A 19,861-nucleotide genomic window follows, 5' to 3' on the forward strand; every position below is an offset into this window, starting at 1 on the left:
GTGTGAAAGATGCAGATCCATTCAGGGTCAGACTTACCTCAGGTATCTCTTCAATGTCCGGCTGTGTACGTGTGGCAATAGATACGATCACAACACGAAAATCAGAGCAGAATGGCACAATGATCAGCATACACAAGCAGACACAATCAGTATAAGTTGTACGTATTCGGGAGTATATCCATCTGTGCCAGGAACATGTTTTCTGCTCAATTCTTTTCCAGTGACCCTATTCCCTAGCTGGTACACAGAAAGTAATTTCCATTCAAAAGTAGGATGATCAGTCCTAGGGGGCTCCCCATTGAAGTCTGAATGTAAAGGGTACAATGTCGTTTTCTCACGCACACACCACCAATCAGTTGTCTACGGCATGAAAGAGCACACGGAAAGGCGTAGAGACCCTATGCAAAGCAGCCTTACCGAATAGACTACTGTCTGCTTTTCTGCAGCACGTCTCTTCTCATTGACTCTCCAATAGATAATAGCAATGACCACAGCAATCAGTAGAACACCACCGACAATGCCTCCGGCCGCAGCACCGATTGTGGCACTGCACCAGAACACAATCAGAGGCGCCAAACATTATCGTAAATACGTTCGCGCTGACCTGGTGCATCATCCTCTTCAATACTCATACGCACAAACATGCTCTTCCAACTAGGTGAACATTAATGGACTGCAACAGTTCATAGTGCTTGATATCCTGGTGCCTTTCGCTGCACAGATTCTGAGCAAATATTTCTAGTAGATTCACATGTGGATCAGCCCTCTTGTGACTTGTGAATGCAAGTGTCTTCTCAGGCACTATCCCATGTAGATTTCAAAATTATATGATAAGAATGTGAAGAAGAGGATGATAAGAGCCTATTTTTTTAGAGGAACGAAATCTACAGCTACAGGTTCACATGTACTACCAGGATGTGTTTTTACTCACGCATTGCTGGATGGCGCCTGGGTAGCTTGCTCTGTATCATTCCTGGGTAGTAAGTAACAAGTAGTGTTCATCTCCGTACTGACGTTCACTGCTGTGCCCGGCAAGCAAGACCCTACACAACTGCCGGTGACGTTGTCGTAGAAGTTCTGGCACTCCACGCATGACGCCGCTGATCCATCACTACAGCCATCGCTGCACTGGGCATGACACGGCGTGCACTGGCCATTGGAGGGAGTAATGAAATTCAACGGAGGACATGCCGAGATGCAATCCTTATCCTCCGGAGTGTGGTATGGCAGGTCCGACGGACACGTTGACACACATTGGGTGCCGTTTGGACGTTTCACTTCCAGGTTGACGCAGTTCTGGAGGCAATCAAAGTTTGTGGGACCAGAGCACTGACCTGCCCCAAAGCACTCAGGGTTACACTGAGTGACGCACACATTGCGGGCGTTCGGGTAGCCGGAATTGCACCGGGCTATGCAGCGCCCCGACCCTTCGACGTTCTTGCAGACACAGGAAGTGACCGTGTTGGACCCTGCGGTGCAGGAGGAGCACTGAGGATGGCACTTGATGCAAGCTTCGGCTACCTGCACATGAAAACAGCAGTGGGCGAAGAGAACAAAAACAAAACAAGGACATGTAAATGGAAGGATCTTTCAGTCGGGAAAAGCCACCACGAGTCGGCTAGCTTGGTTGGTTGGTGCAGGGAAATCCCCATTTGCATGCGCTATCTGTTACGTAAGTACCGCCGAAGTCATACCAACCTATTCTGCTACACAGTAGAATTCCTCCTAAGGGCAGGGTTCCATTGCGGCTCCGCGGCTCCGCTGCTCCGCGGCACTTGGCTGCATGCAGCGGAGCAGCGGGGTTCCACTGACACTCGCCATGTGCGGTATCGCGGTCATGCTCCACGTTTTTTTTAGGACGTTGAATTACCTATGCGAAAGCAAAAATTCCTCGTGTTCTGGCCTGCGCAACGAATAATTATTCGAAATTTAAAATTTAAAATTCCCGTGTCTAAAACAATGCAAAGAACGGAAAACAGGAGGAGCCGTGGCCGCGGCTCGGAGTTTTTGATCAAGGATCGTAGCGAAAGCTCGTGGCGACCAGCGGCCTCACTGCACCAGCTCAAGCCACAGTCACTATGGTAATGATGACGTTTCATGCCGCGGATGACGTGCAGCGGAGCCGCAGTGGAACCCGGCCCTAAGTCCATGCAGTTCTCAATGATATGCCACAATGGGCAGAGCTTCCTTCCATAGAAGGCTGAAGGCTGAACAAAGTGTGGCTTCCTACGATGTTAGAATTTGCTTTCCTCGAGGGCCGCATAGCGTGAAGCTGGAGAAGCCAGTCAAAACCTAGTTCTGCATTCGTTCTACTATCTGCTACGTATACCATCAAATTCTGAGCCTTGATTCCATTGCAATGTTTGGCCAAAAGCCACTCTCCACACACTGGTGAGTGTTTTCACTTTGCTCTGAGAAGGGCGTCATAATACCTTAGGCGAGACCAAAATAAAATCGAGATTCCCGGGCAGGGCCCATGTGAAATCGGTGCGGGCGGGCGAATTTCTTATTTCTATTTTTTCCTATCTATGTGCGCATGCCATGCTGAACTTTTTTTACAGTATTTTCCGGTAATTTTTATTCATTTTTTACCAACAACAGGTACTAGGTACGCGGTTTATAACTTGTTCAATGTTTCTGTATTTCGGCCAACGATGGCCCTGATCTGTACATCAGGGAGCCGTACAAGCCCAGGTGTGTATGACTCCCGGTCATAGATCTAGTCATGCGATCAGTACTGTACATGTATATGAACTGTTTGTGGCGTTGGCTCGATTTTGGTGCGGGAGGGACCGGGAATCTCTATTTGTTTTGGTCTCGCCTTATCATGAGCCAACCATCTCTACCATTCACAAAGGTTGCTTGAATGCTGGACAATCTACCATATTCTGCATGGAGTGCTTTTATGTTGATAGAGTTCGATCAATATGCTCCCACTGCGTACCACAGTCCACATAGAGGCCCAAGAGTATTCAGGCCAATGGTAGATGCTGAGCAGAACCAAGATACTCACCGGACTCCCAGTCACATTAGATAAGGTGGTGCGGCCAGGATAGTAGCCATTTGGGCACGGAAACGCTTGTAAGTCCGCTTCTAAACATTCGTACACTGTTTCCTGGTTTTCGGCAACAAAGCAAACAGGAGCAAGTATCAATAATGTTTTAAAAGTTTCACATTAAGAGCACAAGTATACTTGTCAATATCATGAAACATGCCCTATTTTCACTATGCATAATATTGATATGTCTTTTTAACATCTCAGAAGTAGCGACAAACTCGGCCATTTGAAAAAAAATCTGAACCGCCCACCGCTTCACACTGCGCTCTCGGCCCACATTCACAACACCACTCCCTAGCGAGGAAGTTCGTTCTTTGGTAGATGTTCCATATCCTCCAGATAGCTGTTTTGCTCGTTAAGAGCTCCTCAGTGGACGTAGATAACAAATGAATAGCAGATAAAGGAATGAGTATATTTAGAGGGTAAAGTGGCGCAATTGCGCACTTTCTATAGAAAAGTAGCATACCCAAAGAAGTTGAAGGTGACAAAAGTTCTAAAGATGATGACGAAACGCACAGCGCTGCCGGAACATGCATGCAGATGGCGCTAGAATTTAGACAAGCGCGTGAAGCATACAATATTGATATTTGCGCCGTTCAGCGACAGGATGAGCGAGCGGGGTGTTCTTCTTCTACTTCATCTGCGGAATGAAAGTTTTCAACGGCCAGTATTGGAGGTGGCGCAGCCTTGACGGAGTGAATGCCTGAGGCGCCCCTCTGGAGGTTAGCAGCTGACACGCACCACCACTGGCTATGTGTGCGCCTACAACAACAAGTTTGTCGTCAACGGCAGGAGTGGCAGCGGAGTAACCTCACACGGCGGGCGGGCAGTGCAGTGAATGCCCCACGGGCCTCTGGGACTGTCGCGTCACCTGGCCTTCCGTTTCTCTCATCTCATCGTCACGTCACTATGGGATCGTTACTTCAATCTATCATTATGCATGTATGTGTGACAACGTTAGTACGAACTTCTAATAGACTGTCTGCTTCACGCGCTTGTCTAAATCCTAGCACCATTTGTATGCATGTTCCAACAGCGCTGTGCGTTTCGTTATCACCATTAGAACGTTTGTCACCTTCAACTTCTTTGGGTATGCCACTTTTCTATATAGAAAGTGCGCAATTGCGCCACTTTACCGTATAAATATACTCATTCTTCATCTGCGAAACAGCTTTCTGGAGGATATGGAACATCTACCTAAGAACGAACTTCCTGAATGTGGAATGAATGTGAATGTGGGCCAAGAGCACAGTGTGGAGAGGTGGACGGTTCGCATTGTCTTCAACATGTTGGTAATTAGCTAATAATGTCAAAGCCTTGACCGTCATTGAATATTCCAGCTGTCTGGTTGTCTGCACAAATCATCACATTGTGTAAGGGCAAGGGCAGGATATGCCTTGACCCATTGTGTAAGGGCAAGGTGGGCAGGATATGCCTTGCAGGCCCGGCAGAACCGGTACGATTGGTCAGGCCATGGTAAGACCAGCTTTGTTGGCCACCAAAGCGTGTGTACCGCTGAGGACTCAGTGAGGAGGTCATGTATACCCGCCATATCATACGCAAAAGAGTTTGAACGGCTACGGCGTTGCCGGACCAATCAAGTACTGCTTCCGTCGGTCCTGCCTTGTTGTTGTCTGAGGCTTCCAGAGTGGTGCCTTCAAGCTTTGCTTTCCCAGTGAGAATACTTTAGACCTACTACAACTTGTATAGGCCTTCTACCAGAGTTAGAAGTCAAAACACTGAGAGCACGAAGAGCAGGGAGAAAAAGACAATTCACTGAGAACAGTATGTGTAGTGCAGCCACCTGCCAACTCACAGCTTGTTCAGAATCAACTTCTTGAACTCTTGGGCAGTAGCTGCATCCAGCCATGCGGCTACTGTTTGTACGGCTGTTGATGTAGGAGCCAGGTCCGGTGCAGTAGCTGAGTGTGGAGCCATCAGAGGAGCTCGGAGAGCGCCCACAGCGTGAGCTACATTGCTGACATGATGTGCCCGCAGTGCTGACTGATGTCGATGTATAATACGGGCCATAACAAGCTGATACGCACTCTGAGCCTTGCTGCAGGCCCACACATCCCTTGGTACAGTTGCCGCCGGTCTAGCAGATACACACGTACACGTACACACACACACAAACACACACACAGTCACTTTTTCAAAACAAACATGCTAATCCCCTGGGGAATCCTCCGTGACTTCAGTCTCCTAAAGTAACCACCGGTACGTAGCAGCAGAAGAAGAAGTAAGGACAGTATCATGCACAGTGAACTGGCTTACCGGTCCAGAGCAGCTATCATTCAAACAGTTGCTATCGCACTTGACACACTGCTGAAGAACACTGGAAACAGGTCCACGTGCACACACACACACACACACACACACACACACACACACACACAGACCATGAAATACGTGTGTGCAAACAATATAAGGCAATGGTGGAAGGCGGTTGCAAGGATGGTGCAGCCCTATGTTAAAGTACATACACAAATACAATACGAGTTGACCCAGACATCACAGTCACATGCACACAAACCACAGTAGAAAGTGACGAGTTGTACTAGAAAGTGTACCTGTCAAAGTTGCAAGCCGCCACACAGTTCCCTCTGTACTTGAGATGTTGACAAGCCTGGCATTGGTCTGGTCTGGGTCCCCAGCATCCTGATGTGGAGTTGCACTGGCTGTCACAGGATAAACCAACTCTTGCTAGATTGCCAACAGAAGACAGCGGAGAATAGAGATACACAAACAAACAAGCAAGGGTTCATACCGCAGTTACAGGTTGCAACAGATCACCATGCAACGGCACATTTTCTGAAGCAATTTCTGGAACATTATAGATTTTTCTAAGGGTTCATAAATCCATGGCAGTGGAAAATGCTCGTTTATTGTTGGCGCTTGTCCTGCATACAGCACACTGGTGGTTAATGACTGAAACCTGCCTAAAGCAAAAGGTACTGGGTGACGCATGGCTGGAAGAGGGCATGGTAGGCCGGTGGACGTTTTCTTACATCTTACAGTAGTAGTAGTAGGTGACTGCAGGGAATAGGGATTTGATTGGGTAAGGTCAGTCAGTATACACAGCGACCATTGCTGGGCAGCATGGACACCGGCCGATCGCCCACTCACACAGCATTGCCGAAAAAGAGATCAGAACTCACAGGAGCATATACATGTAGACAACAGCATGCACTATGCTGTACGTGATGTGTTATATCCAAGGACAAGCACGCGCGTGCACGCACGTACGCGCACACACGCAACACACACACACGCACACACACACACACACACACACACGCAGAAATATCGTACTACTAGTACCCGATCAGAACAAAGAGCACGGCGCGACTTATCGGCCCAATTGACCGACAGATGTTGCCTTTTCATGCACCCCAAGGTATGCCACAACTAGGCCATCGGCAGCAGCCCTATCCATCACTCACCACACTCAGATTGGTTCTGATTGTTTGCTATGGTAACGGCAGGCGCTTGCGGGTTGAACACTCTCACAGCATCTGACCAGCTGACGTCGGAGCAGAAATTCGGATTGTTCTGGATGAGAATATTGCCATACTGCACACGCAGTAGGTTAGGAAAGTTGAATGACCGCAGCTGACTGTTGCCCGAGATGTAAACAGAGTAATATGGCCGATAGGTGTCGTAGCTACCGTACACTTCAACCAGGCTAGTGAAGAAGCTCAAGTCGATCAGTGACGCAGCCACGTCGACAACCGCAAGGAAACCCTGGATCGCTTCAAGGCTGGCGAAGTACTTCAAATCGCTTAGTGACAGCGGAGTGATAGCAATACCGCCTTGTGTGAACCTGCAGAGTCATAGAAAATAAAATGGCATGAAATGAAACCTGGCAATGGGGTCCACATGACCATTGAAAAAGTCATGGCAACCTTCACAGTACAAATATTGCACATCTACCACCGCCCGTGTTTGCCGCTCCTAATCTTAGAGGAAGTTAGTGGGTTCCAAGCCTTTCGTCATGTGCAATACAAGCAAAGTCAGCTATGGCATGGTATGGTTGGTTGGCAGAGGATGCTGATACCGTCATGTTGCTGCATGATTTTCAGCGGACAGTAGCCATGTGACAAAGCGTGTACAAGCTCGTCGCCACCTTTGCTGCGAAGCAAGTGAAGGTCTGGCAACCTTTGCAAAGGACTATGAGCCGTCTCATCCTAGGTCAGCCATTTGTACCGACTTGTGCCTTCAAAGCTGATGACCTGGCCAGGTATAGAGCAAGTTGAAATGGGGAACCCAGGAGCTTCCCCGGAAAAGGCCGAGAGAGAGAGAGAGAGAGAGAGAGAGAGAGAGAGAGAGAGAGAGAGAGAGAGAGAGAGAGAGAGAGAGAGAGAGAGAGAGAGAGAGAGAGAGAGAGAGAGAGAGAGAGAGAGAGAGAGAGAGAGAGAGTAAGAGAGAGAGAGAGAGAGAGAGAGAGAGAGAGAGAGAGAGAGAGAGAGAGAGAGAGAGAGAGAGAGAGAGAGAGAGAGAGAGAGAGAGAGAGAGAGAGAGAGAGAGAATGCCATTCAACAGGTTTTCTTTACACTATGGGAACACGAAGAGAGTTCGCGGAATTATTTTCGTTGCGTTCCCGTAACGTAGAGCGGAACATCACTATTGTGTTGGTGCACTGCTTCACTGTCCGGTATGAATGGAATTCAATATTTAAATCAAGTACAGTCAAGAGACCGCAACCACCACATGCATCTGATGATACATTTACTTTGCTTACGGTTCCAGCTTGTTTGTCGAGCTGATTGTTTACAATGGAAACGTAATTATGCTGATTTGTATGATCTAAATCTGTGTGTTCGTACCTATTGGGAATGTGATAAGAAGTTGGAAATCTAAAACTTGAAGTGCAAAATTGTATGCGAAGGCCTCCTTGCTGGCATAAAGTTCACTCACCCTGTGAAAGAGAGTTGATTAATCAACACACTGCCGTGTAGAATCTGACAGCCATTCAGACTCTGGATGTTGCCACCGTGAATCAGTGGGAAATATCCATTTTGATAAGCAAGGCTGCACACTGCAAATGATTGAAAGAACAGAAGTTCAAGGCAGCCGAATAGGAAGATTAGATTATCGAAGCAAGCAAACGTTATCAACGAGCCGGATGGATGTAAGTACACCCCCCCCCCCCACACACACACAGACAGACAGACAGACACACACACACACACACACACACACACACACACACACACACACACACACACACAGACAGACAGACAGACAGACACACACACATGCATACTAGTATACCTTTCACGGTTGAGTTTGGTGGCCGTCGCGTACACGCACGTCCCTGGAAATCAGCCTTTAGGACACCACAGCCACGAAGGCAAGCTGGCTCGTTTTGCACTTTCAGGAAGGGTTCTGTATGGACCACAACAGAATTCAAAACAAAACCCAACACTATCACTATGTTTGGAGCAACCCGAGGGACTTTCTAATCTTCAGTCTCCTCATCAAAGGGGAGGTTAAGCCTAACGTCACCAGCACTACCAACCATGTTTACACTATGATCACCAATCAATGGCAAGGGACAAGTTGATGATGGTAAGCAAAGGTGCACCGCTGTAGTACATGTACATAATAATATGTCAAGAGACCATCTCACTATCACTTGTCTAAACGTGTTGTCTTTGCAACTTTGCCATGCTATCAATTGTCTACATTGAGGATGAGATGCACCAATATTGTCATTAGGAGAGTGTTCTCAGTATCCTACGTACGTCTTATCCCACAGTACTGTCGGGCGCCAAAGAACGGAGCACCAAAGAAGGGATGGGCTAGGATTTCACCGAAGCACAGCATACCGATATTATGCACGGTAACTTCACTGTGCATACACTGTATTACATGCAACTCGCGGATGGGTTGGCCCGCGGCGGAATTTTTGTTGACGTAATCCTTTCGACGATGCACGCGCTGCGAGTCTTTTGGAAGGTTTTGCCTCGTGCACTTGGCCGGGCTTTACATTACAAGGTCGATGCCCGGCACGTGCTCTTACACACTGCTCTGCGGCAAAATGCGCGTTTTTCTGAGAGAAAAAAAAGGTGACGTCAACAAAAAATTCCGCCACAGGCGGGGGTATCTGCAGATTGTGCAGAAGAGATCCGGAGTTGCACGCTCTTGTTTATCTACTCTTGATACTAAGTGAGTTGCACTATACCTGGACAGGTTGGAATGCAGCGCATGAAAGCAGCATGACCGGTTGAACATTCCATTTCCGGAGCACAGCCCTTTGCTGGGTCGTAGGCGAGAAGCCGGCTATTTGCACTAATGTCCCTGCAAGCCTGAAATCACACAGTGACATACAGTCTGAACATAATTTACTGAAGTACACAGTGCCACCATTGCTTGACTGAGCAATGGCCACCATTGCTTGACTGAGCAAGAAGTGTAGCTACCCCTGAAATATAATTATGTAGCACACACATGCAATGCTTTCCATGCACAATTTCAACTTGACATCATTTTTTCCAATGTTTCACTCACTCCGCCCATGGTTTCAGATGCCGCTGCGCTACAGCACTGATACAAGAGTTGAATGCCTGTAGGCGCTGTGTACTCTCGTATTCTATAGCATGCTTGCATTCGGATTAGCAAGTACATTCATACCTTGGCTATCCGGACCCCGAAGTGCCGGGCACTTCGGTCTACCGGGCACCCTTTGGGGCAAGTTTTAGTGGAAACACTACTACTCTTCCATCACTTTTCGTGAAGATAGTAACGTCATATGCCATATTTACGGCCTTTCCCCCATCAAAATGCATGTGTTTCGACGTTACGGGCAGTGAACAGTCCCGGACCGCCCGGAGAAGTGAGGTATGAATGTACAAATATGACTACACCTCCAATTACAGTAAAACCTGGTGTAAGCGACCTCTGGTTTTAGCGACCACCTGCTTTTAACAACCGCTTTTCCATGCACGGACAGTTCTACACAGAAACTGCACTGGATACAGCGACCGCCTGCCTTGCACGACCAGCGACTGACTTTCATTGTACCAAGTGCCATATTGGACCTGCACACAGCGACCAAAACCAGCCAAAAGTGCCATCTTGGCCGGCAGAGTTGACTGCAACGGGGTTGAAGTACGCGCTGAAGCAAGTGTATGCACTCAACAGAAGTGACAAGTGACAGTGCAGGATGGCTGCATGCACTTGGGTGAGGCGTTCTTTGCCTGCACGAAAGTATTCTATGCTCCACACCTGTCAATATGAGTACATGATCCGATATGCCACGAATGTAGGGGACCTGGTTCTAAAGACCACCTGCCTTTAACAACCGCTTTTGCTTTCACCGCGGGGTGGTTGCTTAAACCAGGTTTTACTGTACACTGAAAGAAGGGAGACACAACTGCACACATGATGACAGAAGGAATAAAGGAGCATGCGCATAGACAAAGTTTGCAGTGCAAGCACTAATATGCACTCACAAAGCATTTGTCTATAGTGCCAGTTTCATTACACCCTGCTGCACAGTCCCCGTGACAGCAACCGCTGGCACCACCGGCAATACAGCGCATTGATGAGTCGGTGCATGAACCACCACAGGCTGCCGTGCCACCCTGATTGTAAGCTGCACGCATCACATCACAGAAACACAAAGCCAGAAAACTAGCGAAGATGTCAAACAGACCGAGTCACAATATGAAACTTGATGGGTAGGTCATAATTATTACAGCGATTGCTGAATTGCATGATGAGAAGCGCTCTGGCTACCAGATAGCCAAGGCTCCCAGAAATCCTTCCAACCAAAGAGCTGCCGCACCCACACTCACTGCCACAAGCCGCGACTTACGCTGCATCTGAGAGGTCGTGTTACCCCAGCAGTTTGATGTACCACACGAACCCGGGCCTGGACAAGACACACAATACGGACACACGGGTGCATTGTGATTTTCTCAGTTTTCTTTTCGTATATTAAACTTAATCAACACGCTACTAGGATCAATACTGTTGGTGCAGTGGCTAAAAAAATAATACTGATATTGGTTAGTGAAAGTTGATCTACAATTAATCGACTCCTAGACGTGCTATATTGGCAATTTTCAACATGATTGTACTGTTACTCTGTATGGCGGGTAATCTTCACACACCAAAACGTCACACAGTGGGCCATCACAGGCTTTCGAATACGGAATTGATCTCTTTTCGGGCAGTGTAGATGTGGCCATGGGGCTCAGTTTGTTATACAGTGTGAAAAATTCGAAACGACACATTTGAGGACATTGGCCATGGAGAACAAACAATATCGTAAATGACTCGCTACACATAATATACATTGTACAATATCAGCCCACATTGAGACCATGCGACAAAAGGTGACGTTGTTCATTTCGTGTACACAGAACAGTGTTAGGATTTACCCGTATACTGACATGGTAATATCTAAAGGGGCGGATAGGTTGAAATGAGCAGCTTGCGGTGCCATGTCACAAGCATTCTCCAATTTCGTCGATCTCTCAGGTGGCCTAGTGGCACTTGGTATGTTGAAGTTATATGGGCACCTCTTCTAAACAGGGGGTGGAGGTGGAGGTGGGGGTGGGGGTGGGGGGGGGGGTTGGAGGTGGGGGTGGGGGGGGGTAGTAGTAACTTATGACAAAGGTTACTGTAAACCGTGATTTATTATTGCGATGGTCTAATTTCTGCGAAATTCGCAACCGCGTGGAAATCGCGAAATTTAGAGAGCGCGAAAAGGAGATCCATGAAAGGTTTAGCAAGAATGCCACAGGTTTAGCAAGAATGCCATTCTGCAATCGCAAAATTAAAACCTCGCAAACCTGTCCGGATTCTGAAAACGCGAACTAAAAACGCCGCGAAAATGTCACGCTTCACAGTATACCAATTAGACTTACAGCTAGCCATGGATGCAGCTCCGGTGAGGTCATTCCCGTTGGGATCTCTTTGCAAGGCACGCCAGTTCACACTGTAGCGAACGTAGCAGAGGAGCGGGTTGGCCACGAACGCCACTGAACCACTGGTTATTTCACGCAGTCGCGGCAACCGCAGCTCCGTCAGCACTGGGTTGTTGGACACGTACAGAGTATTCCTGGAGAGCTGCTGAACGCCATAGACGATGTAGAGCTCCGGAAGAGAGACAACACTTAGCTGAGTGCCTGAGATCAGGATGTATCCAGACACCTACAGCACAGCGAACAGAAAGAGAAGTTATATCGAGTGAAACAACCATGCCGATTACTCGCCACCTACTGGTTATGGCTGGACTGATACTAGCTAACAGTTGAAAAATGGGCTCATCAAGTACTCGGATGGCTAGCTTTCAGCCACCAATATGCTGGAAAACAGATAGGCCAAGCTTCTCACAACTGTAATCATGATATCTACTGTGGAAAAACTGTGATTCAAATGTGTTATCCTCCAGTAGCACTTGAATGTCTAGAAGTTCACTCGTTCACTTGCCAATTCCAGATGATCACGTTGCTCCACGCTTGGGCCGTACTAGACTGCCGACGTGGTGTGTGCAAACTAACTCGGGGCCGAGTTGCTGTGAATATGAAAGTTTTAGAGACTTGGTTGGATATTGGTATGGAATGAAACAAGAAAAGCCCCCACCGAATAGAAGCCCCTCTTGAATAGAAGCCTCGTCAAAATTGGTATTAAAAAAATAGAATCCCTGCGTTCTAATCGAGTGAGTACGGTACATACATACATACATACATACATACACATACATACACACACGCACACACACACACACACACACACACACACATATACACACACACCTGTCCTGTCCTGTCGACCCACTGCCGTAAAGGTTACATGGTCCCATTGCGGGTGGAGGGGGAGGAGTAAACACGCCGGTGCCGCATCAGGTCCCTGGACTGCAGAAATCTCCGAGAGCAGTGCTGACACAGTAGTGGAAACTTGGCCCGTTCATCCGTTGTTGGGCGGTTCTGGCGAGGTCTACAAGGAGCGGGAGCGGGCTGGCTAGCGATCGATTTAGGCTGATACCTGTGGACAGCGAGTCCACCCCTGCTACGACACCACTTCCCACAATCTGCGCATTGACATGCACCACGCTGCTGTTGTACTGGCTTGCGCCGCGCCGCTGTGCATTCACAGCTATACTAGAGGAGCTGGTAAGCCCTCGAGTGTTGGCTACCTTCGACCCAGCACAGCCGCTTTGTCTCGAAACAGACGCCTCGCAGTCAAACGGCCTCGGCATGGCACTGTGGCAGCAGCAAGTGGACGGACGGTGGCGTCTAGTGCAATATCCTTCACGGCACGTCACTGATACCGAGGCCAGGTACTCTGTGACGGAGATTGAGCTGCTGGCGGTAGTCTGGGCAGTCCACAAGGTTAGACCGTTCCTGGCCGGTGCTGATTTCGAGCTGCTAGTTGATCATAAGCCGCTCATTCCTATCCTGAATGCTAAGACGCTGGATGAGTTGACGCCTCCACGAATCGTGCGACTACGGGAGAAGCTGACGCCTTTTCGGTTCGTAGCTCAGTGGAGACCGGGTGCCGATCACAAGGTCGCAGATTGCCTGTTGAGACACCCAGTAAGTGCACCAGACCCTGACGATGAAGCTGGGGAGGAATAAATCGAGCACTGCTACTGTGTTCTCCGTCGGCTGTCGCAAGAGGACGAGGAAACAGGCGATACAGTATGGCCTGTTTCCTCATTACAGTCCTCCCCGACCTTGGCATTACAAAGGTGCGGGCAGAGGGCTCGACAGACCTGGAATACCGCAAGCTGCTGGAAGCCGTAAACAGCGGCTTTCGGTGGACAAGGTTGCTCTGGACCTCGACCTGAACCCGTACTGGCAAGTTCTGCTGTCGGTCGAGGACGGCATAGTGCTGTTGGGCCACCGTAGTGCCGTTCCCAGAAGGTTACGCCAAACCACGCTAGAGCAACTTCACTCTTCTCATGAGGGACAGACCCGCACACTCCGCAGGGCCAGGCAAGCAGTGTACTGGCCCCAGATTTCCAATGACGTTAAGAACGTCGTCCAGACCTGCAGATCCTGCGTCACGCTGCTCCCCTCCCAACCTTCCGAGCCACTCCTCTCTGACAGTCGCCCGTCCAGACCGTTCGAAGATGCGGCGGAAGACCTCTTCTCCCTAGGCGGCTTTGAGTACCTGGTTCTCACCGACGAGTTTTCTGGCTGGCCATCTGTTGGGCGTTGTGGGAGGTCGGCTACCACGTCTGATATCACCAAACATCTCGTTCAGTGGATGTCAGACGTTGACGTTCCTACACGCCTTACGACGGATGGTGGGTCACAATTCAGGTCTTTAGCGTTCACTTCGTTCTGCTCAGAGTGGAACATTTGCCATGACCCCAGCAGCCCGAAACAATCCTCAGTCGAATGGCGCGGCTGAGGCAGCAGTCAAGGCCATGAAGCACTTGCTAATGAAAATCGGCAAAGGAGACGCCTATAACAGCAGTGCCTTCAGAGAAGGGTTGCTGGAGTGGCGTAACACGCTGGGTGCAGGAGGACCAAGCCCGGCCCAGCTGCTGTTTGGAAGGCCAGCGAGGACCAAGGTTCCCACATTTCCTGCAAATCTGCAGCAGTACGCTGCCCACAGCCGTGGTGCTCCCCAGCAGGTCTCATCCCGGCTTGGCAAACCTCTGCCCCCTCTGCCGTAGGCGATAAGGTATGGATCCAGAGCCGGTCTTCGAAACGCTGGGATATGGAAGGAACGGTCACAAGATGCATGAGAAGAGGACGGAGCTACACAGTGCAGACGGTAACAGGGTCCAGCTTCTGGCGGAACAGATGGTTCCTCCGGCCACGTGCATAGATTGACTTGGCATGCTTCTCCTGCATTTTCCTTGTTGCTTGTGTGCTACGCTGTGATTTTCGAATTTCAATTTCAGGATTATTTTGGTAGTGCTCCAAAGTCGCACTCAAGCCAAGGGGGCATGTGGTGATATTATAGCACCTTTCCCTGCATGGGTCTTGTCCCTTAGGCTGCTACTGTTCGCACCTGCTTCCATGCACTGTTGCACGCTGCGCTGCTGGACTTCTCACGCCTTGCGCATAACGTTAGCATATTCACATGTCACCTTTCAAGCCGCCTTTGCAGCCAGCTTCCCTATAAAGCCATTGCGTTTCACTGATCTATTTATTCTCATCTTTCGAAGAGTTGGTCTGCCTTGAGCAGGACACAACATGGCGCAGTGAACAGAAGCACACACACCATTGGACCATTGGACGCCCATCGCCAGAGGCGATGATAGCAATGCTACAGCAGAAGCCATAGCAGCTTGTGCTGGGATTGCACCATTCAACAGCTTGCAAGGCTGAAGAAATGACCGCCACTATTCAGCCTGGTCTACACCACACAGCTATGAAGTGGCTTTTTCTGGCCAGTGAATCCCTACTTTTTGATCTTTTTCCTTTTTCCTTTTTTTCTTTTTTTCACACACACACACACACACACACACACACACACACACACACATACATACACACATACACACACACACACACACACACACACACACACACACACATACACACACACACACACACACACACATACACAAGCCGAGTACACGTACGCCCCAACAACTCACCGTGGTGATGGAAGAGAGAAAGGACAGGTCCGCCTGGGCGTCCAGACCCACCAGTTCCAGATTGTACTCCACATACGTACAATTGGTATAGATTTGTCTGTAGATTGCCAGCCGCTCACTGCTACTGTTGCCATGTAGCTCTGCTATGGGCCCTAGCTGTGTGCCAAGGCAAGGTCTCAATGGAACATTGAAGTATTCTCCTGTACAGTGGAAGTACAAACAGAGCATATGAACGAGAGTCGAGATTAGCACCTCACGAGCTCGCTCTTCGGTTCACACACTGAGAATGAGATACATGTACATGTACCAGCACTAGTATACAGCTGTATAGACCTCCCACACACAGACACTCAGATACACGACTGTACATGTACCAGTACCGGTGATCTGTAGCTGTGTTTCATATGGCTACATGTACTGGCACTGTGTATTCCTACATGTACATGTATTTCGTTCACTGTGCCATAATCAGATACACACACACACACACACACACACACACACACACACACACACACACACACACACACACAGGGCAGTGATATGAGGATTGAGTTACACTATGCTGGATCATGCTATAATTTCCACTGAACAGTCTCTCCCAAATATGAACTGAACAGACTAAATAATTATAATCCTGGCAACCACAAAATCGTGTCACAACACAAAACACAGAAACCGACACACTTATCACTGTGACTATTAGGCACTTTCTGGACCCGTCATGACTGGGAAACTTCTTTTTCGCGGCCATCAGCAGAGGAGAGGATGATCACATGTCAATCTCTGCTCCCACTCCCTTGCAGGAGAAGAGCATTTAGTCATGTAACTGTTACCTAACTAACTGTTACTTTGGGTCGAATGAATGAATAGCTAGCTGCCTGGGAGATTGAGTGTAGCTGTTACCTACAAGTGTTACATGTGCTTCTGAGCTAGGGCAAACCACCTGCTCAAATACAGTGTAGTCTATGCTCACAGTCAGGGATGGCAGGAATGTATGTGTGTGTGTGTTGGGTTGTGTGTGTGTAGGGGGGGGGGGGGGGGGTCAATCCTGCATACAGTAGACAACTGTCGTCTCCACTGTCTGTAATTATCGAATATGGTTTCTCGCACCTATAACGAACACAATTGTGCCTGTAGGTCACTGGTGGGAGTTTCAGAAGGCACTTACAAGTTTACAATGAAGCATTACAGTGACATGCCACAAGTGTGCAAAGCATTTCACCTCCATCATCACAGTTTTTCAGAAATCGACGGTGATGGTCCGTTTGGGGGGGGGGGGGAGGGTGGTCCTCAGAACCATCTGTGTGCTGACTGATGCCATCATGGAGTAAGCCAGCTTATGATCCCTAATACCCAGCAGCATGGAATACGTATTCGGCTTATGTTGCCAATGGAGTCCCCGTGTGACTGCTGTCACTGACCGGGAAACTCGCATAGTGATATGTGGCTGGCCAACACTGGGCAACAGGAACTTGGAAGAGGATATACCTACACCAGAACTTGGCAAGTCCTTAGCTTTGCAATAAGCTATGGCTCGCAACATGCACCGTATTTTCCAGGCTCGGAGTCACACAATTTCACCGAAACTCAGACAGAAATGCTTTTGTGTGTGTGTGGCTTATATCCTGACCACTCATCTTGATATTTAAACAAAACACAAACTGGAATGCAACGCCTCGCCTCCAATACTGGCAGTGGGAGCATGGCTCTGACCCTGGAAAATACGGTGCATTCCTGCAGCTGTTTGCACAGCTGAGGACTATGAATGACTCTACACACAAGCAACTCAGGACTACTACTAGGTAACCCTAGGGATACTACCAACGCATTAATGTCGTGGTCAAGGTGATTGTGGAGCGTTCGAATGACCGATGATATGACTCCATTGAGCCTTGCAGATACCGTATTCGCGTCACTAAGGGGATTATTCAATCATCAATAATCTCTTCACCAGCAGTATACATGGTATAGCCCCAAGAGATTCCGAACAGTCAGCAAGGCCAGAATCCCCTATGACCAGGATGTCCGTCTACAATGTACGCTGACTCTTACCTTGGTCTAGCGTGGTGGCTTGAGTTAGTGGTTGAGAGTCGTAGCACGGACACAGGAAGCAGAGTGCTACCAGCGTCAGCTGCGCAACAGCCGCTGTAACTCCCCCGACCATCTTCCGCCGTTCAGGGCCAAATCTGTAAAATGCACTTGTCCACTATCCAGCTGACACGGTCGAAAGAAAGACTACTATTCACTGTAGCTGCAGTTTTCAATAACGACGTTACGTGGTTCAGGCCCGCCTTCGCTACGAACTGTAACGTCTTGCCATCTATCAATGATAAAATAATAATAAAATAAAAGGGCAATATTCTACTCCTAGCAATGAATTCCGAAACTGAACGAACTGCAATCTTGTCACCAACACACCCTACAGCCACGCAGATCTACGGACATCGACAGGTCATTCAGGGCGGACATTCACACACAACGCGGACGAAATGACACGCGTGCACTGCTGCTGAGTTATTCGGCTCACACCACGGACGTGGTGGACGACGCTGCCATGTCGACTAGACTGGTAGATCTCCTGGTGCAGGTAGTCACATGCACAGCCAGGAGCAGCGCAGGGCGTTTCTACTACATACACGCGGTTCTTGGTGGTCAGGTACTCGACAAGGATTCCCGGAGTGTCATGACAGTCGCAGTGGATATGTGTAAGCGTGTAGATCTACCAGCAAGATTCACATTTATGGACATAAGTCGTAGGTACTCTTTATCACCGCTGTATCAAAGCTCAGCTATCGCACTGGACAGTCACAGGGACCCACCTAGCCACCTTCAAGGCTTCATGCCCGTCCAACAAACGATCCCACCTTTTGCTCGTCCTGTCCGGATTTGGAGCGCACGACACAGCAGTATGACCGTGACAACGCACGATGACTGGCATGAAGATAGTTACTGCTCAGATGACACTGACGTGGTGTCAACTAAAAAAAACTGTTGATATGAGGTTGAGCCCAACCTATGTTCCAACGCCACGGGCAACACCGCAGAACTCGATCGAGTCTAGAGGTGACTTCTCTTCTAACCTCGGGAACACATTCTAATTTCTTCAAAGTTAGTTAGATGGTGGTTGGCTAGGTAAAATAGACTATTCTTGGCACTTCTCCACTTTTATAGCCTATTATGTATTATCTGAAAAGGCGGCGAGGTGACAAAGGCATGTATATCGCCAAAACTCAGTGGAATTAGCGCAAGAGTCGCTGCATCTCACTCTCACTCAGATCAGGCGCACCAGCCTAGCCTTGCAACCAGAACGAATCATGCACGAGGCTGGCCTGCTGGCAGAATGACAGCAAACCATAGCTCACATGTACACAGGTGCGGTTGTTGAAGTCATCGCGATAACCAGACCGACCCCGTATCATGCAGGGCCGTATGGCCAGGTGTGAAGAGGGCCGGGCAGTTCTCATGGTTCGTGACACCAGCGGTCGAAATGTTGTTCACGGTTTTGTCGCAACATTATGTGTGCTACTTCCACTGGCTGATTCACTGCAGTGATAATGTATGTCTATCCCACTGCAACTGTGCTACATCTGCCTAGCGCCTGTAGACCACAGACATGTCGACAGTCTACATAATTGTCATTCCCATCATATCGCATTCGTTATTACCATATCCCGAGTCGTTCTCATCGGAAGTGGGTAAGGGACGACCGCAAACCGAGTTCGCAGAAGCACACGAAATGAACAAAACTACTTTCTAGAAGTCATACATGTACATACATGTATACATGTATGTGTTTCATTTGACAAGACTGTCGGAGACCGGCACACGGCAACCATATCCAATTTCTCAAGGGGGGGGGGGGGGGGCGGGGTACTACTCGTTGATACTAGTAGGTACTAGGTGTGCACATAAACCCTACAAAAAAACATGTGGACATTTTGAATTTGAACCAATGTTGTGCTATTTTTACTTTGTGCCGCACACGTGACTCGTGAGTGTAGGGGGGGGGGGGGGGAATCTACATGTTTGGGTAGAAAGTTGCTGAAACTTCTTCTGTCGGTAGTATTATGTTCGGGGGTTTTCTACCCCACACGGGATAGATTCTACCTCCTTCCTCTACCGGCTCTACCAGGTTTAAGGTGGCTCACGCCTATTTCAAAAAAATTAACGATTGCTCTGAAAATTTGGTGGGCGGTTGGTCTTAGGTAGTGTATGCAAATGGC

General features: G+C 48.8%; 1 protein-coding gene across 1 annotated transcript in view; it reads right to left on the bottom strand.

The window, feature by feature from the left end:
- Nucleotides 1–18,887, bottom strand: part of LOC135831093 (melanoma receptor tyrosine-protein kinase-like) — a 26,608-nt gene extending 7,721 nt beyond the window's left edge. The window contains exons 1-16 of the mRNA XM_065343354.1: nucleotides 17,691–18,887; nucleotides 15,636–15,835; nucleotides 11,941–12,226; nucleotides 10,884–10,940; nucleotides 10,519–10,661; nucleotides 9,249–9,372; nucleotides 8,336–8,449; nucleotides 7,979–8,099; nucleotides 6,505–6,884; nucleotides 5,632–5,764; nucleotides 5,336–5,396; nucleotides 4,875–5,156; nucleotides 3,014–3,115; nucleotides 932–1,521; nucleotides 418–547; nucleotides 38–61 (exon numbers count right to left, since the gene is read on the bottom strand). Coding sequence (XP_065199426.1) covers nucleotides 38–61; nucleotides 418–547; nucleotides 932–1,521; nucleotides 3,014–3,115; nucleotides 4,875–5,156; nucleotides 5,336–5,396; nucleotides 5,632–5,764; nucleotides 6,505–6,884; nucleotides 7,979–8,099; nucleotides 8,336–8,449; nucleotides 9,249–9,372; nucleotides 10,519–10,661; nucleotides 10,884–10,940; nucleotides 11,941–12,226; nucleotides 15,636–15,835; nucleotides 17,691–17,802 — 2,859 coding nt within the window. The 5' untranslated portion in view covers nucleotides 17,803–18,887. The remainder of the gene's footprint in view (nucleotides 1–37; nucleotides 62–417; nucleotides 548–931; nucleotides 1,522–3,013; nucleotides 3,116–4,874; nucleotides 5,157–5,335; nucleotides 5,397–5,631; nucleotides 5,765–6,504; nucleotides 6,885–7,978; nucleotides 8,100–8,335; nucleotides 8,450–9,248; nucleotides 9,373–10,518; nucleotides 10,662–10,883; nucleotides 10,941–11,940; nucleotides 12,227–15,635; nucleotides 15,836–17,690) is intronic.
- Between the last annotated feature and the right edge of the window lie 974 nt (nucleotides 18,888–19,861).

This window comes from Sycon ciliatum, chromosome 1, assembly GCF_964019385.1.
Source record: "Sycon ciliatum chromosome 1, ocSycCili1.1, whole genome shotgun sequence".
NCBI lineage: Eukaryota > Metazoa > Porifera > Calcarea > Leucosolenida > Sycettidae > Sycon > Sycon ciliatum.